A 26,657-nucleotide genomic window follows, 5' to 3' on the forward strand; every position below is an offset into this window, starting at 1 on the left:
CGGATAGCTGCACAAAACATTCATTCACGAAGCCAGTTGAAATAGATGTGTAGGTGGAGGAGCACACGTCCTTCTTAGAAACTTTTAAATTACGTATTTAAATACGAAACCATACACTAACTTTTTGTGGCAAGCACATTATTTAAAGTGAATTATTCTGGATGGAAATAAACATTGAACTTATAATATTGTTTTTAGAAAAGTGAAATATCGGGTATATAAAAAATAATTTATGAATGACTGAATGTTATTTGAAAAATACTTGTTTTATAGAAGAAAGTGTTAAATCATCTTCAAGATGTCTAAAGACATTTACTTATGCTGTTTACTTGTTATCACCATGCTGAGTGCTGCCGGTAAGATAATTTGCTGTTTTTGTAGTGACAAAATCATATTGACTAACTTGAGTTTGTAATTAATTTTATAAACAAGTTTAACAGATTAAAGGCAATCTACGAAGATTGTGTAAACTTGTGTGGAGCATGTGAATAAGTAAAGTGGGTAACAAGGTTTGCCAGCAACTTTCATTAATAAGTAATGAGTTGATAAAGGTTCTGTTTTGCTTTGTTTCAAGGTTAAGAGTGAATTGTAATGCTACGTTCACACGCGCGCCGCGCAGCCCGGCGGGCTGCCTGGCGGGCTGCGCGGCGTGCAGCCCGTCGCGGGCAGGCGGACATTCAAGCTGTTCACACGCGCGCCGTCGTGTCAGTCAGTGCAAGAATGGCGAGCAGCGAGGATCTCGGTGTTGTTGCTGTCATAGCCTTTGGCTTAACTTATTTTTATTGGAAAAAGAATCAAAATGATGAACGACGTTAACCATTCCGCCATGTTGTAATCTCCGATCGTAGCGACTTTCTTAGAACGTTTAATCGTCACGAAAGCGCAGGAGAGACTGACTGCCCGCGCGCGTGTAAACAGTCTCCGGGCGCCCGCACATTCATCCTTTGAACTTTGCCAAAAAACCGACACTCGACCGGTTCGCGGCATTCACGGGCACGGGCGCGTTCACGGGCTCGGGCGTACCGTTTACACGCTCGTGAACGTGACTGTGCCCGTTGAATGTCGATTTGAACGCGCGCGTGTGAACGTACCATAAGATGTTAACGCGGTCGTGAGAAACGCTATTATTCATTTATGATAAGTATTCTGACGAGGTGATTCAATATTTGCACATACATAGTAAATGCTAAAATCTGTTTGATCAAAATAGTTTTACTTGTATTTACCTAGTTTTTGTTTTTTTTGTCTTTATTGATGTTGTATTTGTCATACGAGAAGTAAACACATTTTTTGTTTCAAAGACGAACACATTTTATTCAACATCATAACTATAAGACAAAAATACATATCTAAGATGTCTACTTTTTTTTTGGGATAACTTAAAATAATATATTCATAGATACGGTTGCGTGAGCCTTCATAAAATTATTTTTTTATCAATTTATACCAATGTTAAACGTGTATAGCCAGTTAGAACATCCTTTCATAGATTGAAACCGTTTTCTTTGAAAATTGAATGTGAAAATTGATATTTAACCGTTTTTTTAAGAATACTGCCGTTTATGTTGCTACTGAATCTGGGCCTGAGTTAATTTTATTTCAATTGACAGTCTAAAATACCTATATTATGTTTCCTTACGTACCTACTACACATACATCTCAACTAGAAAAAAATTGTTGCTTAAGTAGGTAATTTGTATTTTTTTTTAATAAGGTAAACGCGGGTGAAGTCGTCATGCCCCAATAGTCGTCAATTAATCTTAAAACTTTTATTATTATTTTCTACTGAACTTAAAATGGGCCGGTTTATATATCAACATATTCTTGATAATATATTGCACAATTGAAATAACAATACGGGGTTTTAACAGTCACGGCTTCTAAGATATGTTATTTGAAACGTGTGTGCCCTACCAAAATCGTTTTTTCGTGAAGTTCAGCTGTCAAAAGTGAAACTCACCACGTGGTTTTGTGTTTTGATTTACATAACTCCAGTGGGGTCTGTGGTATGTTTCTTTGTTTAATTAGATAGTTAAGTTTATTTGCTAGCTATGTAATATGCAATTTGGAATACTTTTAACATAGAAGATATATTTTTTTAATGTGACATCTATTGGTACTTCAAAACTCCCATTTGACCCAAAACCCGTCAATTTTACAATTATTATGACGACTACTGGGACATACTCAAAAGTTGCACCTAAATTCGTCATGATGAGGATATTTTGTGTTTTACAGTACAAAATGCGATTAAATAGCTAATATCGGGACTTTTACAAAATTGATAACTGTCTAGAATAAACATATCTCATATATCATCATATATATATATCTATCATATATATATAGAAAAGTCGTGGTGGCCTAGTGGGTAAAGGACCAACCTCAAGTATGAGGGCGCGGGGTCGATCCCAGGTCAGGCAAGTACCAATGCAACTTTTCTAAGTTTGTATGTACTTTCTAAGTATATCTTAGACACCATTGACTGTGTTTCGGATGGCACGTTAAACTGTAGGTCCCGGCTGTCAGTGAACATCCTTGGCAGTCGTTACGGGTAGTCAGAAGCCAGAAAGTCTGACACCAGTCTAACCAAGGGGTATCGGGTTGCCCGGGTTACTGGGTTGAGGAGGTCAGATAGGCAGTCGCTTCTTGTAAAGCACTGGTACTCAGCTGAATCCGGTTAGACTGGAAGCCGACCCCAACGTGATTGGGAAAAGGCTCGGAGGATGATGTCTAGAATAAACATATCTAAGGTTTAGACTACATTTGTTCATAAAACTGCGTTTCTTTTAAGCTTTTTCTTAGGGGTAAATTTTACTCTGCTATTCGATTCAATTCATATGTTTCTTAATGGTTAAATCCCCTGTTTTCTATAAGTATGCACTTTCTACGAGTGTTTTTTCAGGTAGGTACATGTTGGCCGCTGTAGGCCTCCGCCATTCGATTAAGATCTACCGCTTTGGGTACAAGTAGGCTAGCACTAGCCTTTGTTTCTACTGCGCTTGGATTACAATTTGTGGCAAACAAAAATTTACTGTTCTTACACTATGCTTTTTGTTCGAAATAACTGCATTTCGTCACGCGTATTGTACCGCGTCTTCCTAACGTGCCTTAATAGCGCCTGTATACAAATTATGTCATTCAAATAGTTTTGATTCAAAAAATATTAAAATCAGTTTTAAAACTAGGATGACATAGCTTCCATCGTTGTCACTTATTTGCTTGTCGTATTCGATATTGATGGGTAAAGAGTAATCTTAAGTAAGATTTTTTTATTTAAAATTGTCTGTATTTAGTGATATGATCGTAATTTTAATAGCAGATCATGACTGAAAGAAACTACAAGCAAGAGGGCCTTTTAAAAGTCATAAAAGCTGTAAATCGAGGGGCCACACATACCATCAGGTGCAGCAAGAAAATTTACCCCTACGCCCTTTTGAGACAACTTTAATGAAATGGTGACACAAAACCGACGATTATTCCTGTTTATATATACTATAGATATGAACCCAAGGACAATCTCCGGTTCTGTGCTAAACTATTGCTAACTATGGAGGAAAACTACTTGGGCTATTGCGTTGGGATGTTAGCGAATTAGGATATATTAAACTATAGGAACTATGGAACCTGGAAAAAAAGTCGTGGTGGCCTGGTGGGTCAAGAATCAACCTCTCAAGTATGAGGGCGCGGGTTCGATTCCAGGTCAGGCAAGTACCAATGCAACTTTTCTAAGTTTGTATGTACTTTCTAAGTATATCCTGCAATGACACCAATGACTGTGTTTCGGATGGCACGTTAAACTGTAGGTCCCGGCTGTCATTGAACATCCTTGGCAGTCGTTACGGGTAGTGAAAAGCCAGTAAGTCTCACACCAGTCTAACAACCCAATACCCCTTGTATTGGGTTGCCTGAGTAACTGGGTTGAGGAGGTCGGATAGGCAGTCGCTTCTTGTAAAGAACTGGTACTCAGCTGAATCCTGTTAGACTGGAAGGCGACCCCAACATAGTTGGGAAAAAAGGCTCGGAGGGTGATGATGATGAGGAACTATGCCGAACACCTGCCGATGACAATGTATAAAATACATGTTAAAATGGCAGGTGGAGACTCGCCACCTCACTTACTGGGCCCCCGGGAATCAGTCACTAAATTCGCAACAAGAGGGCAACAGGTACATGAGCGGCTGAAGGGTGAGGATACCTCGGCGGACTTTAAACGCAGATCACGCGCTCCCTGTGGGTCCAGCATCACCGGCCCACCCACCACTTACCACGAGGCATCTACCCTCTGAGCAGGGCTGCTAACCCTGCTCTAGCGACTCCACTCTGGTCGGCCAATGAAGGCAAGCCAATAGGCGGGAGACCTTCACTCCGGCAGGCCGGAGACGGGGGACAGTATACTCTCCCCGGAGCACTCAGATATATAGCCCCGCGGGGTCGCTACTCCCCGTCATCCGCCTCAGATGCCCTGTGGGGCTTATTAGATATTATTATTATTGGGTTTGAACGGTTAGTTGTACCTAATCATATTTTATTTTTTGATTGATACCTTTAAGACAGTAGACAGTTTGAACTGTCTATAGAGATTTTTGCAAATGGTACTTAGCATGCGCTAAGCAGTTCAGAAGTTTTGATGAATGACAACCTTACCTACATATCTATGAATGTTAGTAATTATTCCGCGGAATGCTATAAATGATTGTGGCTTTTATTTTTTGTGAATACTAATTATTTTATTTTACAATTTAAATATTTTAAAAGTAATTACTAACTCGTGCTACATAATATGCACATGACTGCATTATGATTAAGAAATATAACATATATTTAATAGACTGATTTGGTGATTCCAAGCGTTTGATAGATAGGAATATAAATTAAAATGCAACTGTTTTATTGAATACCTGCTCTTCTAACAGATTATGACCTGCTATTCGAAATAGGAATTTGGTTTTTTATCTATCTACCTATCTAATGTTTCAAAAGCACAAGTATGCTTAACAAATTCAAGCACAAAAAATGTACATAACTTGAACCTTATGTTCAAGAGCAGAGAGTTTACATTAGCATTAAAAGTTGACGAGTACTGGGAATATTTGACGAGTATCCGTACAAATCAGACGACTATTGGTACAAATCGCCCTTTTTTTACTTTTGCCTTAATAAGTATATAAACCCATCAAAATGATTAAAAAACATTAGTTATTTAGAATAATGAATAAATACTCTATCACGTCATGCAAAAATTTTCATTTTCTATCAAATATTTAACACACAGTAGCGCTTCAAAGTCAGTGATTTCCGAAATCCGACGACTATTGGTACGTTTACCTTAGCGTTACATTCATTCAGACAGGTTTAATAGCATTTAAAAACCTTCTAGTTATAGGTAACAGGTTTATACAAAAGATAGTGTAAATTTAAATTAGGAGTACTCTTCATTATACCTACCTACTTACGCATCCCGTCTCGTCACTCCATAACCATACCCAATATCAATACCCATTTCCATGACATGAAAACTGTGTGTTTAGTAACAACTGTTGCCTTTATTACTGAATTAACGCTTAATTCCAAACAGTAACAGTAACGATTTTCGGGCACGTGTAGATTATTCGAAATTCATTTTCCTCCCGTAACACTGTGTTGAGAAAATTTAATATAATTTTATGTGACTTCATCCAAACAAGAGGGCGTTCCTGGATTGGTTCCAAGAAACAGTATTCTGTGCAGTAACATAAAAAATGTAAGCGGGCACTGTTTGTTGGTAGATGTATTTTTAAAACATTTCAAAATAGTGCCTGAAAAATTTACCCAAACAACATTTTTGTGGACCGAACATGTATAAAAATTAAGCGTGTTTTTGGTAAGAAAAGTAAAGTCACCTTCAATTTAGCATGCGTAAATTATTTGAAAAATAACATCCCCAAATATTGGTTTCTGGCTTTATGAAACATGGTCACCACATACCCACCACATGCGCGGAGAAAGACAGGAAATAATTTATATTTATTTCATAATCACAGAGGGCAGTGACACAATAAAAATAAAACCTGAAAGAACACGTGGAATACTAAATTAACTCATGATACGCGTGACGTCACCTAAAATACGTCGTTAAATTATGCAAAACAAACAATTGTCTGTTTGCAAGGTTTCTAAGGCGACGATTATGGCGCCCGCGACGATACAATCTCGCTAAATACATTAGCGCCACTTCACAAGTTCATTGGAACCGCATAGACGATGCGCGCCATTTTTTTTATTGTTTATTATAAGCTCGAGGCGTGGCACCAACGTCTCCGGGCTTCTGTCCAAACGCCTACGATCTGTGACGCGGTAACCGTTCTCATTGATACGCTTGACTAGATCATATATTTTAATATTCTGTTAGTGCAGTAAATATGTTGTTAGAATAGAAGTCTGTACAAGGTCGTTCATAAAACCTTCACACATGTTTTCAGTTTTCACTGAAGCGTCTGGTGAAGTTTTAATTAGAACCAAAACTGTTGTTGTCGTAGACTTAATGTTGTAAAGACTACCACATTACCTAAATACACTTTTTTAAACCACTAATAGAACTAACTTTAATCTTAAGCAAAATATTGCAACTCAATATTGCTAGATTGTACTTATGTATGAAAATGAAACGCCCTCATTTCGTAGTGTTGCACTAAAGTGTAGTTCCCTGTATCATCAGCGTATCTATTCATGAGAGTAGTCCCATAAATTGATTTGATTTGAATTGATTTGTGCGCAACACAAAATGCAGCAATTACTTCTTGTTTAGCTTACACTTGTGTAGTGACATTCGCATTTATACTACTGCATGTAGTGCACTTCATATGCATTTTAAAATCTAGTTCATTCTTCTTAACTTGCTATCGGTATAAAGTCTGCAAATGTTTCAGACTGTTTTAGTAAATTAGGTAACTAATAATTGTGATTTTTGTTCTAAAGAAATTATTAATCCATTTATTTCTTCACTCACTAATATCTTCATTTTTTTTAAATATACATAATTAAAAAGAATACATAGGCGTAGATCGCAAAAAGTCTAATTGAATGACCTAATTCAACAAAAGACCATTCATATTCCTATTGTAAAATTGTAGGCATGGAAACGAATAATACATTTTCAATTATTCATGTACATACAAACACTGTCTCCTGTATTTACAAACATACTTACCTACTCGTATTTACGTCGTCAGTTGTATGTAAATCGTAATATTCGATTTATAAGGACGGCCATAAATGTTTTTTCTCCGCCAGTACCAGCTAGTGGCGTGCAATTATGCCCTATTCGATTCAATAGCCTCGTGATGAATATCGATGATGACCCATTTGAAAAGCGCTGCTTTATTCGCTCGTGTAAATACATACTACGTTCAACATAATTGTAAACTCAAATGAACGTCAACTAAAACTGGTTGACTTTAGTACACTTTTGTACCTGGATACCACAAATTGCCCCATTTTTCCTGTATACTTGGATACGCTTATAACCCTTTTTAAGCAATGGATTTAGGTACTCTTTTGAACAAGTTTCTTTTATGTAAACTGTTGTTTATTTTTCAAGAGATTGCTGTTCGGCTTTCAGAAAAATAGGAGGATTTCGTACATTTATTTAAAGAAGCAAAACATTACCTTATTTAATTTCTGTCTGTATCTATTACCTACATCATTTATAATTTCCACCGTGATGTATAAAATAAAACAATCGAAAACGTATAAACGCTAAATTATCTACCAACATATGCAACATAACAAGTAAAATTTTCATATTTCAGTGTGTTTATGTCCAGAATAAAAATTCCCTCGAACAATTGGATAGCACGCTGTGTGTTGAATTGTTAAAATAGGTTAGGTATACACGTTAGGTATCAGTGTGCGATTCTGGCTCGAGCAAAAGGAAAATTACACCCAGCCCGCGGCATGAATTCGGTCAATTTGGCGCCCCTGAAGCCTTTACGTAATCAAACAAAATTTTGAAACGATATAGATTGAATATTCGATTTCAACTGGTGGCACGTAAAGCGGATGGCAATTTCCAATGGCAGTTCATTGTTAACAGATTTTCAAGTGATCAAATTACAGGTCGGTTTCAAGAAGGTCGACGCTGTAAAATATATGTCCGTAAAACATGAAGAAGTCACGTTGAAATATTCGAAAGTGAATCACAATTTAAGCAAGATTATACAATACTCGTAATAAGCGAAACACTTAAGCAAACAATATTAATAAAGGCATTGTATGTTCTGTCGTAAATTACAGCGCCCAAACCCTTGGAAGTTAATATTTTTAAACGTAGGACTTTGAAGTTAATGCTCGTTTTGTTTTGGGAAAAGAGTTATACGAGTTACGACCTATTTCATTTGTCTCTTCAGGGTTTTCAGCCAGTGTCCGACCACTGACGTAGACCTCATTAGCACACCAGTTTTTCACTCGAGCAGCACTCCACAGATTCATAATTTAATTAAATCCCTTCATTAAATTTCTGAATGATGGACTTGGGATATTGCATGTAAATCCTTTAATAAATAATTTAAATAAAGTAAATATCATTTAATGTTAAACAAATATTGTGGCGTACCCAAGTGGATGGGTTTTAAAAGGTTTATCGCGGGTAATAATTAAATAATAATGATATTTGTTTAATACAGTTAATTTTGCAAGGAGATTCCTGTTTGTGTTCCTGTAACTGGTTGTTTATATCTACCACATCCATCGCTGACAGGCTTATTAAAATACTGACCATTGACATCGAGTATGAGAAATACGAGCCTTTTTCAATTTCACTTACGCATGATTCCCAAAAGAAATAAGCCCTTAAATCACTCTCATATCAAACTTCCTTGTATCGATTGTTGTGTTCGAGTTAATATCAATAATTTAGGGAGAAATCATAAAGTTAATTATATTTATTGATAGACAGAACGCTCAGCTTTTAGCATTTATTCCGCATTATTGTTCACCTTACAAGGAAATTCTCCTGATTATACAGTTAAACAAAGGAGATAGGACTGCTGAAACATTTAACACCCTCTCTTATCAAGTTATCACAAACACAGCTTAAACCAATTTTCCTGTTCATTTTCCACGTAATTTTCTTTATTAATGAGATATCAATTGAATGAGTTTTCCAAGCACTTGACTCAAATAGTTTTTTCCTTAAAGACTTAATTGTTTCCACTCCACTAAGAAGTTCGGGAACAAAGGAGCACTTTATTCTAGTAAAATAAAACTGAAGCTTAACTTTAAATTAAATAGTTTGAATAGCTCGCAGTTCAGTAAAACAGATACATACGTTATTTGTTGAACAAATATTATTGCAGGATAATCTATTGATTCATTCTTTCACCCGAAGGCTAATCGGGATTTATGAGGTAAGCCGCATAGTTTGGGGTGCGATTCCAGTCAGATGAAATTGTTTTATCCAAATTTATTACCCACAGGAGGCTAGCTTAAACATTTTCCGCGCAAATCTGATGATATGTATAGATAAATGAAAATAGTAATTTATCTAGATGTGAATGGTGCCAGTATGTTTGTTATCGCACTTCTCAGTTCAACCGCGAAAGTAAACAACTATGTATGTTACATGTTCCCGTCGTGTCATTTAGGAAGATGATGATTCAGGCGTAATTGCAATTTAGCGAATTTATTATTCGCAAATGAGACGATTAGCGGTAAGAATGAGGGGCATTAGTGTCGGGGTGTGATAATAAGGCTCGTTTTCCTTTCAAAAGTTGGGATGAAGTCAGCGGTCTGAACAAAAAGTTACCCCATCTGAGCGCTATGACAAATGACCGGTGCGGGCGCCGAGACATCAGTGGGACGGACGATTTGCTTCGCGATCATTCGGCCCTTTATATACTCTGACATTGATATGTTTTCATAATAACGTTTTGTGTGGATTTCTTCATTTCGCTCATAGTTCGTCGGATAGTCGGATCATTATTAGTTAGTTATCTGCCTGCAATTTGACGCAGGTAATTTATGAGCGCAACGAAACTTTTAATGAGTATGCGCGTGACGATTGCGGCTCCACATTTGTCATTTACATATAGAATGAACATTAATTAAGTGTGGATGTTGGAAAAACATTATTTCGACTGCCGATCCTTGTCAAATAATCTACCAAAAGAGTACAAATAACAGAAAAGCTTAATTTAGAAATAAAACATACCAAAATTAAATGAGGAATTAAGTTCAAGATTGTCAAGGGCCTAGACCTACTCAATAAAGTGGCCACCAAAGTGTGATGATAACGTATATTATCTAATACACATCGATATTGATAATGTTGATAAGGCTGTCGTAAGTCTAGATACAAACATTGTTTGCGATTTTTTATCTCAGATACATACCTACTTAGTATCACACAGGAATTTTCCTTTGCAAATCTGCGTAGTGCGCATTATGACTAATTAAATGCGATTAATGGATCGGCTTCTATTATATCGAGATAATCTATTAAGCCTATTTAGAGTCATTAAAATAAATAAGTAATGATCTTATCATAAAATCATAATCATCGTAAAACATTTTTGAAAGTCCGTAGAATTATAGCAGCCATTCAGTAAAAATATTTGTGTTTCGGTTTCGACTTCAAAAACCTGTTTTTTAGAAGTAAATCTTATGGAAATAAAATTAAAAATCACATAGTCGATGGTTTGTATAAAAGATGGTAATGGTAGGAATACTGCTAAAAGGGCAGATAGAGATATATGGAAGTCCAAATAAATTGGATAAGGTTAATGGAATGATAGCAAATAAATCATGATGACATTTTGTCTCTCACTATAACTGCAAAAAGAGGATTTATGTGCTTACTAAGGAACTTCATAGGGAGGAGAATATTCGCTCGTTTTACCGTCTAAATTACGTTTCTTGAAATTCTATGACCGCGCAACTTATATAACCATTTATATAACTAAGTATATCAGTATAAAGTTTTATATTTAGAATCTGGCAGACTAGAGATGACATAATTACGACGGAGCTTGGGAAAACCCTAATATTATTGTTTTGTAAGGACAGTTTCTTTAATGGGGAATATTTGTCTTACAATTGGTCTTTGTCTGGCAATTGGCAATTAATATCAGTGTTATTTGACGAGTAATTATATTATTATCGTTGTAGGTAGGTACATGTTTTCATAGAGACCATGAGATTTTAGCGATTATAGTGAATTAGTGATATACCTACTGATAATTTTGTTTTTCTTAAAAACATATCACGTGTATTTTCTTCCATTTTCATCTTTCAAAATCGAATCCATTAACGATGCATATAATACCTATTTCTATGTAGAATAAAACACCCATTGATAGTATATAATTTATATTTAAACCGTTCAAATCTTAATTAGTATTTCATCATCGTTTTTTGCATAACCGTAAATGCATAACAGATTGGTCATCATGCATTGTTTAAACGTTTATTCACCTATAGCAACACAGTTAACGGATCACGCCACCCCGTCAGCTGATAACACTGTGGGCTGTTAAAAAAGTTAAGTGAGCAATAAAAGATAACCTATAGAAAAAACAATAATATTTGCCGCCAAAGGAATCAGAAATAAGGTGTTATATTGATAAAAACCGGCCAAGTGCTAGTCGGAATCGCGCGCTATGGGTTCCGTACCATTATTTAGAAATGAGCAAAAAAATCACGTTTGTTGTATGGGAAAAATATTTATTTTATTCTAGTTTTAAGTATTTGTTTTTATAGCTGCAATAGAAATACATCATCTGTGAAAATTTCAACTCTCGAACTATCACGGTTCATGAGATACAGCCTGGTGAAAAACGGACGGACGGGCGGACAGAGGAGCGAAAACAATAGGGTCCCGTTTTACCCTTTGGGTACGGAACCCTAAAAATGAGTAGGTAGTTATTGAGAAAAAAAATCTACTTAGTACCTATTTTGTATGTAATAATAACATTATGTCGATTATCATATTTTAAAATAAAAATAACACGGCAATTATCTTCATGGCTTTGATTGCTTTTTTATGAGATTTACCTACGCACCTCTACTCTGTTTGCAAAAAAAGTTATTTTGTTTTAAGCAACCTTGAATTTAATAAAAAAGATAAGATGGGAGTATAGGTTATTTGTGATGTTAAATATACTTACCTGCTGTGTATTATGTAGGCATTGTAAAAATAAAAAAGCAACCAAGTGCGAGTCAGACTCGCGCACCAAGGGTTCCGTACCGATTTATAAAAGGGACAAAAAAATCACGTTTGTTGTATGGGATCCCCCCAAAATATTTATTTAATTCTAGTTTTCAGTATTTGCTGTTAAAGCGGCAACAATAATACATCATCTGTGAAAATTTTAGCTCTCTAACTATCACGGTTCATGAGATACAGACAGACGGACGGACGGACGGACAGAGGAGCGAAATTACACAATAGGGTCCCGTTTTACCCTTTGGGTACAGAATCTTAAAAATGCCTATAAAATAGAATTAAAAAAAAAAGAATTAAATACTTAATTTTTAGTGCCATTCTATTCTGAACAAATTAGTGGAAAACGTACAATAAGCGCAAATTAATATCAATGTACTAATTTCTCCCTATTGATTGATCAATGTAGAGGCAAACTCAATGAGACCTATATTTATAGGCCCGGAAATTTTCCAGCTACTTGAATTGAATTCTATAGCGTATAATAATACACGAACAACAACTGTTCATTACGGAGAAATATTTAAAAGGTCTTCACGAAATAATAGGGCAGTAAATATTTAAGTAAATAAATTTTATACGTCTCCTACTGTGGACACAAATTAGTTTACATGCGTTATCAATGTCATTATCACTCACTAGATACTAACTTGGTGAAATAAACGCAGTCATTTATGTCTGCCTTCAGAAATATAACCCTCTAAAATAGATAACGACGTACATTTTCATTGTTTCTTCAGAACATTTACCCCTCATAGCCAATTCCCACTTCTTAATAACTTCTCCTCTAAAATATTGTAAATTGACTGAATGTTTAAAGAAAAGTTGAAACACCCTTATATGTAGATACGAACCTCCTATACAGAAAGGTAGCGTCCATTTAGTGAAAATTGCTGTTTTGTTTATATTTTCCAGGTCTATTTTTTAGCTAATAGCTTTGGTATGAATATTTCTACTTATTTCATATTAATTAAGTAATTTCAAAACTAAAACGTAGTCCTGAAATTAATTTTGCCTCAGGACAACAATCTATTCGTGTATCTTTTACATATTTTTCTTTTGAGTTTTTCTGTCTCAACTAATGCGGTTAATTTAGCAGAAGAACAAACGAAGCATATTCTAAATTAAAACTGCAGAATTTTCTAGACTAATAAGCTTGAAACTTATCTTAATGTTCGTCTGAGGAATTCTGTTTCTAATCTCAATATGAAATTATAAGGACCTATAAAGACCCAAGTATTTGTAAGATGCCGTCATCAGTGTCTTTAAAAGGTCTCTTTGTTTAAGAAACTAATTTATATTGTCTGTACCTTATCCCAGTCATTACAATATCTAATGAAGTACTCAGACTTCTAGAAGTTTTGTAACATCAAGACGTTGACAAATGAGACCCTTAAGATATTTTCCGTCCCTAGCCTACGTTACGAAATCGTCATACCGCCGCGACTGTGAAAACTTACCTCCCAGGTAGTGCCGATAAAGAAACTCATACACCTGTGAGAAACACCTACTTACCTACAAAACAATGTTATCTTACTAAGCTAAATAGAAACACAACGCAAGCGCTGAGTACTCTACATTATGAGGTTAATGATGAATCAAAACAAATAGAGCAGCTACGTCATCGTGTCAAGGCAAGAATGACTTCCTATGGCATCGGAGCAATTCAATCAAGCTGCTGTGTTATACTATGCTTCTTAAATTGCTCCACGATTATGCTTCGATTGAGTGAGAGCGTATGGTATAATGTGTACACAACACGCACACATGCAAAGACATCGTACGATGTGAGCCAGCCAATGACAGAGAGCGGCGTGGTGGGCTCGGCTCCCCACCACACCATCGGAATGCATAGTGCTAAGAACGGCACTGTTAAAAATAACTACCTGTTTGACAGGATACACACGATGTCAGATGACGTTCGAGGCCATTGCCAATTTGTGAAGGGACTAATCCCGATTTTTTGCCGATCACCCCATTAGCAAAAAATTATATTTCAAGACTCACATAATACTCACTCAATATTGGAACTTTCCTAGACGAAGGTGAATAAGATACAACGAAGGGGTAAAGGACAATGCGGTATAGCAAATAGGTTCTCTAAAATTTTCCGATCCAATCATAAGTGAGTAAACAGCTGATTGCGTGGACGCCACGTGAAACACGATCAGGCGTGGGTGACGCGAGCATGCGCACAAATAGGACTAGATAACAACACTTTCTAACACAACAGGACAGATGAATAAGAAAAACACATCAGCTGTATAATGAACTAGTAAACAACTCAGTCACCCTGTATGCTTGGCAAAATTCTTAGTGGACCCAAAATCGTTCCGCCGTAAGTTATGCCAAAATGTCCATTCATTTATGTTTAGTTACTTCCGCATATGTCACTCGAAATTTTACTAATTCATTGTTTACGCAAAATAACAAATTAAGCTAACACGCACAATCAAACACCGATATTGTTTAACGTGACGTAGAACACAAAAATCATGGAAGCACCATTCGACAAAGATAGATGAGATTTTGAAGACGATTTGGCCATTCGTTTTAGTATTCAGCAGCTGCCTCTCACTGTGTAATAGAACCATCGTTCATCACTAGTTTCCAATAGGTGGGGCTATCATTTATCAGTAGTTCGACAAAGTAATACTGAACAGCTGCACAAGAATAGACCGGATAAATTAAATTTAAATTTATCTTCTGTAATGTGCAAGTGAATCCGAGAGATAGCGCTTGCTCTAATTTCTGACTTGATCGTGAGTAAATATCAGTCATTGCAATAATCTTGTTATGACATCATGTAACTGATCTATCACTTTAATAAGCCAATCAATTCTGTGTAACAACCATCAATGACAGAAAGTCAGAAGTCAAAAGATCGATAGTTTGTTATATTATGTAAATCGGATAAATATTTATTCAATAAATCAACGTAAGAGTCATACGATTTATTTGATAAAGTTTTTGTGTGATATGTGCGATATAAATTCCTAGGAAAGTGACATCATACGGGAGCTACGTTTAGGGATCTGATTACTGGATCATTTTGCCCTGTCAGTCGTAATACTGCAGAATTGTAAATCGTAACAGGTGGCCTATCATTCTTTCCCAAGAGAATCATGTTTGAACGAATATGAGTACTTTGCAGTAACAATAGATTTTCCTTGATTAACCAGACAATTAAGTAATTCTTTGCAAAGTTTTATAATTGTATTTTACCTTGGGTCCTATTAAAGATACCCTTTCAGGAATCCCGGTGTAGGCTCCGAATTATAAGTTTCTAGACTTCAAAGAGAGTTTAAGGAAAGTTAATTTAAACTTTTCACCTAACTAAATACAAACTACATAGTGAAATATTTCGTAAAAGATGTTATTTTAGTTGTTCTCTTTGCCATTTTGCCGCGAGAGGTCAGAAAGATTTTATTGCTCCTATTCCAACAGAAAGTTATTTTAGTAGCGTATTTTTTCTAATTAAATTATTCTGTTTCAACCTTTTCTACTTTATGTAAAATCCTTTTGCCTATTCCATGTCTGAATCAGCATCGAATTAATGGATATTCGAAAATCGAAATAAGTGAAATTTTGGCGGGCGATATTTCATTCCACCTGTGCAAACACTGCGATATTTATTTATGAGCTCGTACCGATGGCTTGAATACGAAAATATTTAACTGTTCGTTTTGTCAGCAGGAGCTGTCAAAGGCCACTGCAATCGTGAAGAGGACCTACTGCAGAGATGTTCGATGGCCCTGCCTGTGCTAAGTTCACCAGAAATATCATTTGCGCTCACTCGAGAGGAATTGGACAAGAGTTGTGTGTAAGTTACTCAATCAACATTTCTTGACTCAGATATAATTAGTTTAATTGCTGTAAGAGTTGTAAATGTAGCGTTTGCAAGATTTGCTTATCAAGGTAATTTAGAGTAATAAATCACCAATTAGGCACTAATTAAAATGTCCGCAAAATATCACGTGTTTATAATATAATCGGTAATTATGAGAGAAGAAATAATATTTTCCTCAACTGATTTTACAGCTGGTTATCCCGGAAGGGTTAAACAGCGACGAAAAATTATCAATGACGGAAAATAAATATATATTTTATTCTAATCAGCTTAAGGCGAGGAAGTGGTCAACAATAATTCCATAACCGGCACGCGCATCTAAGGCGCCAAAAGGGGTCGGAGCGTCTGAGCGGGGCGAGGATAACAATACGCGCGCTAGCTTATAACTAAAAGTCGTAAGCGACAAAATGGTTTTGTAATTTTAATATTTAGAAATGATAATTTAATAAAAATTCCTACTACCATTTTAAAGAGTATGTATATACTCAACTACTCAAAAAGTTAAGAGGCTTAAATCGGTCCCGTTTGCCCATAATATGTGAATCTCTTTTTAAAAAGAGGTATGTTTGATATATTTTTCTCTGTTATAAAAGTTACCTAATCATGTTTCTACAACTAACAAAATAAGGCTTATATCATGAACTTTCAGGTAACCAAGTTGTATTTTGATCCGTTTTGTATTTACTGAGAAAAATTGACATCCTTGGCGCCAAAAATTCCAATTCGTCCTCTTAAAAAAAAAAATTGAATCGGAAAGACTTCAAGAAAGCCTTTCAATTTCCAATTACCAAACGCTCGGAAGAATGGACGCTAGTCTTTTTACTTCAACGATATCATGGTGCAACGATCTTTCTCATTTACGCTCAACCAAGAACTTAGCGAAAGTAAGTTTTGCTAAAGAGTTGGCTACGTCAGGGACGAGTAACTTCAGCGATGGAATGGCGCGGTCGGCACGCAGTTAGCTCATCTTAATTTAGTACTCTTGTTTGCGGTAAATAGCAATTTGAAACTAGTTGTCGGACTTCAGTCAGCGCTTCATAGAGCTGAATAGCCAATGAAGCACTTTACTGCGGTCGGGTCGGCAAACATTGAAATTACGATAAATTAGCATGCCTAATTCTGGTGGTAATTTTTTGACCGGCGGGATGTTCGTTTGTTTTGGCGAAGCTCCAGGCTATTCTCGGGTTCACTACGATGTTTACTTTAATGCATTTGTAGTAATAAATGATGATATTAGCTCGTTTTTGTTTACGTATTTGTTTAATGCAGTTCTGGAATGATAATGCAAAACGATTCGAGATCATATTTTATGGTATTTCCGAGGTTTGAGTCATAGCGGAAAATAAGGTTTGTTTATTTCGATCATGTTTTGTAAAATGATCACTTTCAAAATGATCACTTTTATCAGTGTTGGCAAATTGATCACGCGAATTCACATTAGTCATATTCGATAGATAAAGCCATAATTCTTTTTTAACAAGCGCACTAACGCTTCTATGCGCAACATAAAATGTGAGTTCTATTTGAATGATATTTGAACTGGCGCGTTCTATATCATATTTTTGTGTAAAGTGCCCGTTCAATTTTACGGAAGCTCATATTACCTGTTCAAATCCACGTAACAAAAATAAAAAAAATACTGAATTTGTTTCGATCCCCGATGGGATTCTGTGGACCTTCATAAAAAGATAATTTAAACAAACAACCTACTCTATTTACCTCTAGGTCATTTCCATATGTGACTATGACTAACTATAGTTGGATTGATGATACCAATATGATACAGATAGATATACATACGTTTTGTGCAGATAGTAAATCGGAGCGTGTCTGTCTATTTTGTATAGCTCATCTGCAGCTAAACGGTTTCTAATAGAGCGAACAGGCGTACTAGTTGGCACTATTAGTTCTGTTGAACTAGATTTATGTAAATTCTACTTTCATAGTAATAAAGCTGGATAAATAAACTCAATCCTTTGATTAGATTTTTTTTAAATAGGCGCTCCCCGCTTTTACGATCAAATAATCCGAGGTTGGTCTTAATTGCAATTCCTTATTATCTACTAAAATTGCTGGGTAAAGGCTGAAATTGATTTTTTCGTACAAAAACTAAACACAAGTGAAACCACAGCAACCATTAAGATGTTGCTCCCACAAATAATTAATAGCTCCATCCGTAACATATCTACAGGGAGTTACAAATGCGCACAACTCCCAACAGTGGATTAGGCAGGTGGGTCGAGGGTGAAAAATATGTACAGTCATGTTTTGTTCCCCGAACGAAGTACCTATATATTTTTGGGAGATTAACTCCCATATCGCTACTAACATGACCATGTTTGATTGAAAACGATAGCTTACTTACTGAATTCAGACACGAAGATTATTCTCACTTTCCCGTAACCTATATAGTATGATACTTTATGTAGTACCTACGTCCGGGTATTGGAATAATGTGGGTTCTCGCATATTTGTACGGAAATTGAAAACGTATGTGGAGCTCAGGAAAAAATGCGTCCGTTGACTTCGTGGGTGTATTATAGGTACCATATTTTACATAGATATACTTACTTACGTACTGTCTCTATTATAGCAACAACGCTTTACGTCTAACTTGAAAAAAAATAAGTTACTTTTTATTAGTAAGCAGAGGTATAGTGGGATACCACAGGGCAACATACTCGGACAACTAGTAATTTTTAATACCAATACATTGTTACAGAGAGCTTCGAATGGGCATCAAATGCATAGACAACTACACAAATGTCTGCATGGAAAAGCACGAGCAAGTTGTCTTCCGCCGAATCTACGCTGGCATCACAGACGTAGTCCAAGAATTATGTACCAGAGGAAAGTATCAGGATGAGTACTTGAAACACGCAGATTGTGTTAAAATGGTCAGGTCTGACTATGAGACTTGCAGTAAGAACTATGAACTGACGCTGATGACGTTGGGCAGTCATCAGCAAGGAGATCAGTACCAGACTGATCAGACGGGACTCGTCACTACCCATGAGGATCACCTTAGAACTGTTTGTTGGTAAGTGGAATTTTCTTTATAAAAATAATAACACTGGCTTTACGTTCTCATTCAGAACACTTTCAATTCATTTTCGGTAGAGACGAGCTAAAAAATCTACAAGTATTGAATCGACATACATAGACTATTCCTCCAATAATATGGGCTAATTCTCTGTGAGGTCAATAAAAACAGCAGATAGGGCCCCCTTCTAGATAGTCACCCATATTTCTCACATTATTATGTTATTTGACCGTGGAAAGTGCACTTCGCATATCCATCTAAATGTATAGAAGTGCTCTTGTCACAAACCACTTTCTAGTAATATTCACCTTGAGACACGGAGCTGTTTGACAGTCTGTCATAAAAATCCCATTCACGTAATTACTAGGTACGTATTGGCACCTAAATTGGTGGTCGTAGTATGGTGCTGCTGCCAAAACTGCCCAATATTATCTTTGTTGATTCTCAGAACTATTGTGAGTTGTGACGGGGTGATTAATAATCATTATTGAGATTTTATTCTCAATTTTTGTTCAGGATAGTTCGTCAATGTCTTGTTTTTTTCACCGGTTCCATATAGGTCTGTAAACACAATTAAAAAAAAACCATTTCGATGCCTCTCTGAAAAACATCACCGCGTTTTTATTATTTATTTTACACCGCGTGAATTCTGCGAACTTCAAGAATGAACGCTGCTCGTGGAATATGCAAAATGAAATAAAACTGATTTCGGGACACCGTGTTGTTCGTATTGCATCAGAATGCAAAACAAATTACAAAGGCGAATAAAACAAAATCCTTTTTCCCTTTTTTGCTGTTTATTGTGTTATGACTTCCCATAGTGTAAATCATAATTTTAAATATTTGTCTCTGTTTGCCACAATGAAGTAAAAGAGAACGGACGTTCATACTTTGTAGAGATGTTTAAATCCCTTTTAATCACTGTCTTGTTTATTTTGTATACAAAGTCACTGTGCATGCATAATTCAGTGTAACAAAACCTACAGAGACCGCTGTTTCCACAGCACATCTCTAGAAGTTTCCAACAAGTCCCGCTTTTATTTGAGTTGAGGCACTTACAGTAAAATCCATACTGATAAATGCAGACTTCTCGCTAAATGCTCAAAGTGCGCCATTCGCCGACAACAGTCTGCAAATTGTTTTGCTTGAAAACTTTCTTTAGGGGTTTGCGGTAGGTTTAAATCTTGTTGGTATGTTTACCTAATGCATCATACGTGAAAATAAAATCACGCCAAACAAGATAAGGTAGTTAACGTCATCGTATGATTCTTGATAATATCTTCAGTATTTTATTTTGATGTGATAGTGATCTTTAACATTTTCGGCATTTTAGGCTATTAAGATAGTTTATCTGCCCCATCCGTTCTATTTCTTTGCCGACCCACGTGGCTTGATTCGCTGCTATCATTTTAGATTACAAAGATTTCCAGTAAAACATTAATATGTATTAAAAATCTCGTGCTGATCCAATCCAACGACATTAATACGAAACGCGTAGGACAAACTCGTTTATATCGAGTCAACGCCGTGCGCCCGTCGCTTCAGCGATTAGGTATTTTGTTTTTTGGCAACCGACAAGGCCGATATCACAGATTATATAATAGTTACTACGTAACAGATAAATCACTCCATACAAAAAAGTCCATACCTACTGTTATAAGCACCTACAAGTTCCCCAACTACCTACAAATTCCTAGCTGCGTTATAAAATGAACCTTAAAAGCTCGAGCGCTTGATTGTTATTCCAATGCGATAGCGCACAGTTCAGTGACCGCAACCGTGCCGTGGCCGTGCTTAGGGTTGCTTCTTACAATTTATTAATATTTAAGTAGGAAAACAAAGTTACGCTTATTTTAGATAGCTTTTTTAAAAACTGAGTTTTTAAATAAAAAGTAATATCAAGAATAATTTTCTTTAGTTAACTATTGTATTGCCTACTAAAATGGAGTATGGGTACATATTACTAAATATTACCTAATACGTAAGCATAGGTAAGTACTTAAGTAAAGCTTTCGTCAAAATCAAAGGCGGTTTCCAACTATTTTTCGAGCACAAGTGCCATACCCCATATGGTACAACTCCGTCGAGTGTTGATTCATACAAATTAGTTTCTGCGTAGTGACACGCGTAATGTTTCGAGTTGTCATTAAGTTGGACCAGAACTATACCTACTTACACTCGAGATGTGTTTTGAGCTACAAAACTCACAATACAGTTCATATAACTAAGTAGGTATCTAAAGTAAAATAAGTACCTAATGATATCTGTTGTTAAAATCATAAAGTAGATAAGTATTAATTTATTAAAAAAAAAGTAGAATTACTAGATAAGGTCATAAATATAAAATGTTTCTAACTCTTACATTAGTCGCATATAACCAACACAACTCAAAATAATCCATCAGTTCGTTAGGTAGCTTAAAAAACCTAATAAAAACCAACAGCATAACATGCCACGAAATAAAAATAATAATATTGGAACGCGCGCGGCGCGTGTGACTATTGAATGCCCTGAGCCGCGTGGGGCTACCGGTAACCCAGCGAGCGGTAGGCATTTATCGCGCGCAAGTACGTCGAGTGACAGAGGCCTGCCGATATCTATTGAGAATCAACACAGTTTCATACATAAATACATTGTTATTTTTACATTATGGAACTAAGCACGGTCTGTTTGCAATTCTGGGTCTATAAAGGCATCTTCAGACGAACGGCGTCAGTCAGTTTCAAGATGCGCAAATTAAACTGTCATGGAAGTTATCAAGAGAAGTCCTAGAGAGTGGGTACTTCAAAGAGTCGGGAGGAGTCCTGAATATTGAATAGTCCGCGTTAGTAAAATATTCAACAAATCGAACAGGCTCCCCCAGCCTCACGAACTAATTACTTGTCTGAGGCGTGATTTCCACTGATAATAATACTTATCTGTACCAATTTACATGTAAATTAACAACGCCCGCCTGTGGTTCGGGCCCTGTCGACTTTGTAATATAATATTTTTGGTTTAGATTTTGACCGTGTCTTTGTATAAGATCGCAGTGAATGAAAGTCAAATATTCCATTAAATTAAGCTTGATGTTTACGGCCCGGGGCAGTATTTGTAGAGGTAGCGAAATTCCAAATTTTTTCTTATAAAAGTATTCATCCAAAAGATTTCGCGTTCATTAATTTCATCGGGTTTACGTAAATTTTAAGAATGTTCTGGATAAGCTGATGTTGGAAGGCTGTCCGGGAGACATTGAGCGTCCCTCTTCTCACCATTAAACCCTGATTAAGATTCAGTTTGGATTAAGTGGTGTACTTAAGAGTTTTCGATGTGTTAATGATTCCTTTATCCCGCCATTCCATACAATTGAATCAGCAATTTGTCAGATGTTTGTTGATTTATGGAAAAGGAAAACGGCGTATTCTTTGTCAGTTTTTTCTCCCTTATCTCGATGCTAACGAGTTTTTGTTCGCATAATGCAAGTTATTTTCAGCAAAGTTTGGTAAAAGTATTATTTTTAGAGTGCAGAATATCATTTGCATTGGAATGTGGTGCGTTTGGTCAGTTTTTTCTAGTTAAAATATTCGTACACTATCAGAGGATTTATACATCGCTGGCCATGCACTGACACAATGGAAAGATGAACAAAAACAGTGCTATTTCCACACTGAAAAAAGCAACTGCGCGAACTGTGCCGACTGTGACTCTAGCTGAATTAAACTGTGCATTTTATTTCAAAGATAAAAATAATATGTGAACATTATTTTAACAGAACACACACTGATAGTATTCTCAAAAGATGTCCGAATGTGTTTTGTGCTTTAGAGGCGCATTCTTTTGTTTTTCCGTGCTTTATGTTCACATTTGTAATATATAGTAGGTTTTATGAGATTTTAATTTAGATGTCCTTCCGCATAAATAACATTTTTAATAAAATTATGCAGCTATGTACCCGTGCCTTTACCATATATGCTGTAATATTTGCTATATACTTACCTAGTTTCTATTTTACTGCTGCACTGTTCCAAAAGACGTATAAGCAGAATAGGGTCGTCATAAAGTTTCACTCTAGAACATATACTTACTTGGAAATTTCTCAGTGTACTTTACGCTTAATTTCCTTCAAATTATGGACCCATTCAGTGATACTTGGCTAGGTTGCCAAGTATTTTTTAACTACAATACTAGAGTAAACACTAAAAATACCTAAATTAATAAATTAGTTTTCGAAGAAAGATTTCCTTGTTCTTATAAAGTTTCTGAAAAAACTGTGTGATAAAAGAAACAGCGTGATCCATCTTTGAAAGTTAATTAATCACGACGGTGCTCCTAATTCCAGTTTTTACATTTGCTGTTGTTCTAAAGCCTTCGAAAAAATATTTTTATACTATAAAACATTTTATTGGTGCTGTTTTAAGTAATATCGGACTTTCGACTTGGTTTTCAAATTCTAGGCTGTAAGAAGATCTAATTCTTTTCAATTAAAGCATAGATAACAAACATAACACAATAACCCCTATATTCTTCTAAACCAGATCTTTCAACGTTCACGGTATCATGAGACATTTGACTGTCGAAATGAAGACGTTTAAACATCTCATTCAATTCAAAAATAAGTACAATTACGGCCTATCATAATGCCGATAATTAGGCCTCATCATACGTAATAGGCTCTCATGATCGGCCGGTAATTGGCCATCGTTTACAAGTCTACGTGCGGGTTAACGTAGGGCCCCGCTTGTCCGCAAACTGTCTACAAATTACAACTTCTAGTTCAGTTTGATACTCCGCTCGACTTTTGTTTTATTGCTAGGAAGGGTCTGTATCATAGATAGGTATGGTTTATAAATATAGATCTTTGTTTAAAAATTAATACATCATCGTATGCATGACCTAATAGTTGTGTATCAGGTTAGCTCTTTGGGCCTAAATATCAAAAGGGCTAACTATCAAGGGTACAAACACACATAACTACCTCTATTAATGCATTAAAAGTCGTCCTAATAATTGAAGAAGTCAATTGGTTCCAATAGCGACGATTGACATGGACAATTATGTATTCACTTCTGCAATAACAATGAACAAAATATAATGAAGTGGAGTATCATCTGAATGATTTTATTCTATTGCTTCATTGCTGTCTACTTATATATGCAATGTAAATGTGTATATTGCGTCGTATGCTCTGAACAGGTTATTGGTAATATCAGGAATTAAGCTTTAGACAGATTAACGTTTAGACAGTCTGTAAACTAGGTAGATCGGCTTGTCAGTTTGATCGTGATTGAGATCCTGCTCTTAAGACGTCAGCTTTCTACATATAAGGAAGTTGTCTATGTAGTTTTTTTTGTATATAACAAGTACATCTACAAGTACATAACTATATTGAGATGCCTAAGAAGGTACATTACCTGTAAAAGGCTCCTTAAAAAAATTAAAATAGCAACATAAAAAGTACTCTAGACGAAAAAATAAAATAACCCTAATGTTTGATGGTGTTCAAAACGACTGTAAACTAAATATTTTAAATTCTAATAACGAATCTTTGACATTCGTTTGTTTCTAGGGTCACTATATTCCTAGTTTGAATTTGGGAACTGTTGTTTATCACTGTACTATTGCTGGCCGGTACGATATAATTTAATTTTCGGCCTGCTACTTACTAACCCTCTCTGATACCTTTTATAAATGGCATAGTCTATATATAGTCTCTAACAGTTAATATTCAATTTATAATAGGATATCATGTTAGTAGCGAAGGAGGGGATTTATTGATAACTCATTTTCCAGCAGTTAACCAGACCATAAGATTGCCTCTTAATACCCAATTTCGAGTGGTTCATTACAACACTTCACAAAAAAGATCCTTCTCCTGCCAAACGAGACATAAGATCTTGAAGAATTGCAGTTAAGAAAGCAATTATAATATCATTACATCTCTCTCTAATTACCTTCGCAAAAAAGGTGTTACCGAGTAATTATAATGGCCCCTTACTTTTTATTTTCACTTTTAAGCAAAAATTTTAATAACTGTAGCTGATTCTGAACAGAAAATTCATTAAGCCCCTTCTATGCAAATTAAGTGATATTAAAATTGAAAGTGATCAGCGATTTTGGCCTTTACGTCTTTAAGTTTAAAGGTTACTTTGGTTTTGTGGGATGTTTAATAAAGTTTTGTTATTTTCAGTTCATTCCAAGAGTACCTGATGTGCTCCGAAGAAACTGTTCAGAGGTCCTGTGGCGACGAAGCGGCCTTATTCACTAGCGCTTTTCTCAAGAGGATGGCGTCTAATATCATTAAGGTTAGTTAATCATTTATTTAATAAAGAAAACTTCAGTATTATTACCGCAAAGATTTCCTCCTGCAAGTGTCTTAAGCCCATCTGACACCCAAAACAACAAAAAAATGCTAAGCCTCTTAGACCCTGGCCAAGACTGCCGGCGCTGGAAACTAACTAGACTGTTTTTATTGGGCAGTAAAATCGGCAAAACAAAATGTATGTCTGGAGGAAATTCTTGTATACTTTCGTGATGTTTTCCGTTTATTACTTACATAGAGTACGGTTTCCCTTACATATATGGAGGCATAAACATTTTCAAAAGAGCAGAGCTTTCCGAACTCGCAGAAGTTTCATTATTTCTTTCACAAAATTACGAGTTTCCCGAAGTCAAGCCGAAGAGACAATGTCGTGACGGGAAAACTCTTCCGATTTTGTTCGTGACTCCCAAACTGTGGTTCGCGTTGTAAATTTTATATTCAGTGGTGAACATTGTTTCATTTTGTAACTGAAACTATTAGCGTATTCCTATTGCGGTTAACCACCTTTCGGATAGTAATATAAGCCCTTATTAATTAACATATTTTCCTTCAATATCATAGTTTGTGAATATTATGTTTTTTTTTTCCAGAATTTCTGCTTCGAATACAACAGGCAAGAATGCGGTCTACCCGACAAGGGATCGCACCTCCTCCATAGTGTTCTATTAATCAGTGCTGCCACCCTCACGCACTTAGCATTTTATGCAACTGATAACTTCGTCGCCACGTAAGTTTTTGTGCAAGGAACAATATAGAATTTGAATTTAGAACGCTGTGCGGTGTGCAATTGCCAGTAACAAGTTTGTCAATGACTGATGCAATGTGTAATGAACCGTAAGACATGAATTCGGGTGAGTGTTGGAGTTCCTCGGTTATAAACCTGATAGAAACTATTTATTGTAGTTATTATAGATTAAAATCTCATTGTTTTACGCCTTTTTCGTCGTCCATTGTAAATTGTGTAAGTAGTAAATTGTGAGCACTGAGTGTTTTATGTAAATAATTTCACTGCGTTGTTGCCAAATAATTGTAGTCATTGATATTTGTAGATTATTATTTTTTATATTTTTAACATTATTTACCCCGCTATGGCATAAGGAAATGGAGCATCCATAGTGTCTATCAATGTAAGACTAATTGTTTGTACTTATTAATGTTACCAATGGTTGACTATAAAATATAAGTTACATACACTTTTCAAAAGAACGTTCTTTCCTTAATAACATCGGTGGTCGGGGTAAATGGATCAATATTTTTATGGTATCGT

The 26,657-nt window shown here is 35.8% G+C and overlaps 1 protein-coding gene across 3 annotated transcripts; it reads left to right on the forward strand.

The window, feature by feature from the left end:
* LOC110376603 (uncharacterized) lies at window positions 1-26,657 on the forward strand. Of its 3 annotated transcripts, none has more exons than XM_021335151.3 (5): window positions 1-356; window positions 15,893-16,022; window positions 18,772-19,089; window positions 25,259-25,373; window positions 25,981-26,657. In XM_021335151.3, the coding sequence occupies exons 1-5, from the start codon at window positions 299-301 to the stop codon at window positions 26,119-26,121; spliced, it is 762 nt and encodes a 253-aa protein (XP_021190826.3). In that variant the 5' UTR covers window positions 1-298; the 3' UTR covers window positions 26,122-26,657. The 3 variants fall into 3 exon arrangements, with proteins under 3 accessions (XP_021190826.3, XP_021190833.3, XP_049699926.2); XM_021335158.3 differs by having other exon boundaries at window positions 4-356; window positions 15,896-16,022; XM_049843969.2 differs by lacking the exon at window positions 1-356 and adding an exon at window positions 14,401-14,537 and having other exon boundaries at window positions 15,896-16,022.

This window comes from Helicoverpa armigera, chromosome 2 (genome assembly GCF_030705265.1).
Source record: "Helicoverpa armigera isolate CAAS_96S chromosome 2, ASM3070526v1, whole genome shotgun sequence".
NCBI classification, from domain to species: Eukaryota; Metazoa; Arthropoda; class Insecta; order Lepidoptera; family Noctuidae; genus Helicoverpa; species Helicoverpa armigera.

What these genes read in the sequence shown, in the direction of transcription:
- LOC110376603 (XM_021335151.3), top strand. Translation starts at nt 299, where the DNA reads ATGTCTAAAGACATTTACTTATGCTGTTTACTTGTTATCACCATGCTG. An exon ending in CACCATGCTGAGTGCTGCCG is followed by an intron (nt 357 to 15,892) that starts GTAAGATAATTT and finishes TCGTTTTGTCAG; the next exon opens with CAGGAGCTGTCAAAGGCCAC. An exon ending in GAATTGGACAAGAGTTGTGT is followed by an intron (nt 16,023 to 18,771) that starts GTAAGTTACTCA and finishes ACATTGTTACAG; the next exon opens with AGAGCTTCGAATGGGCATCA.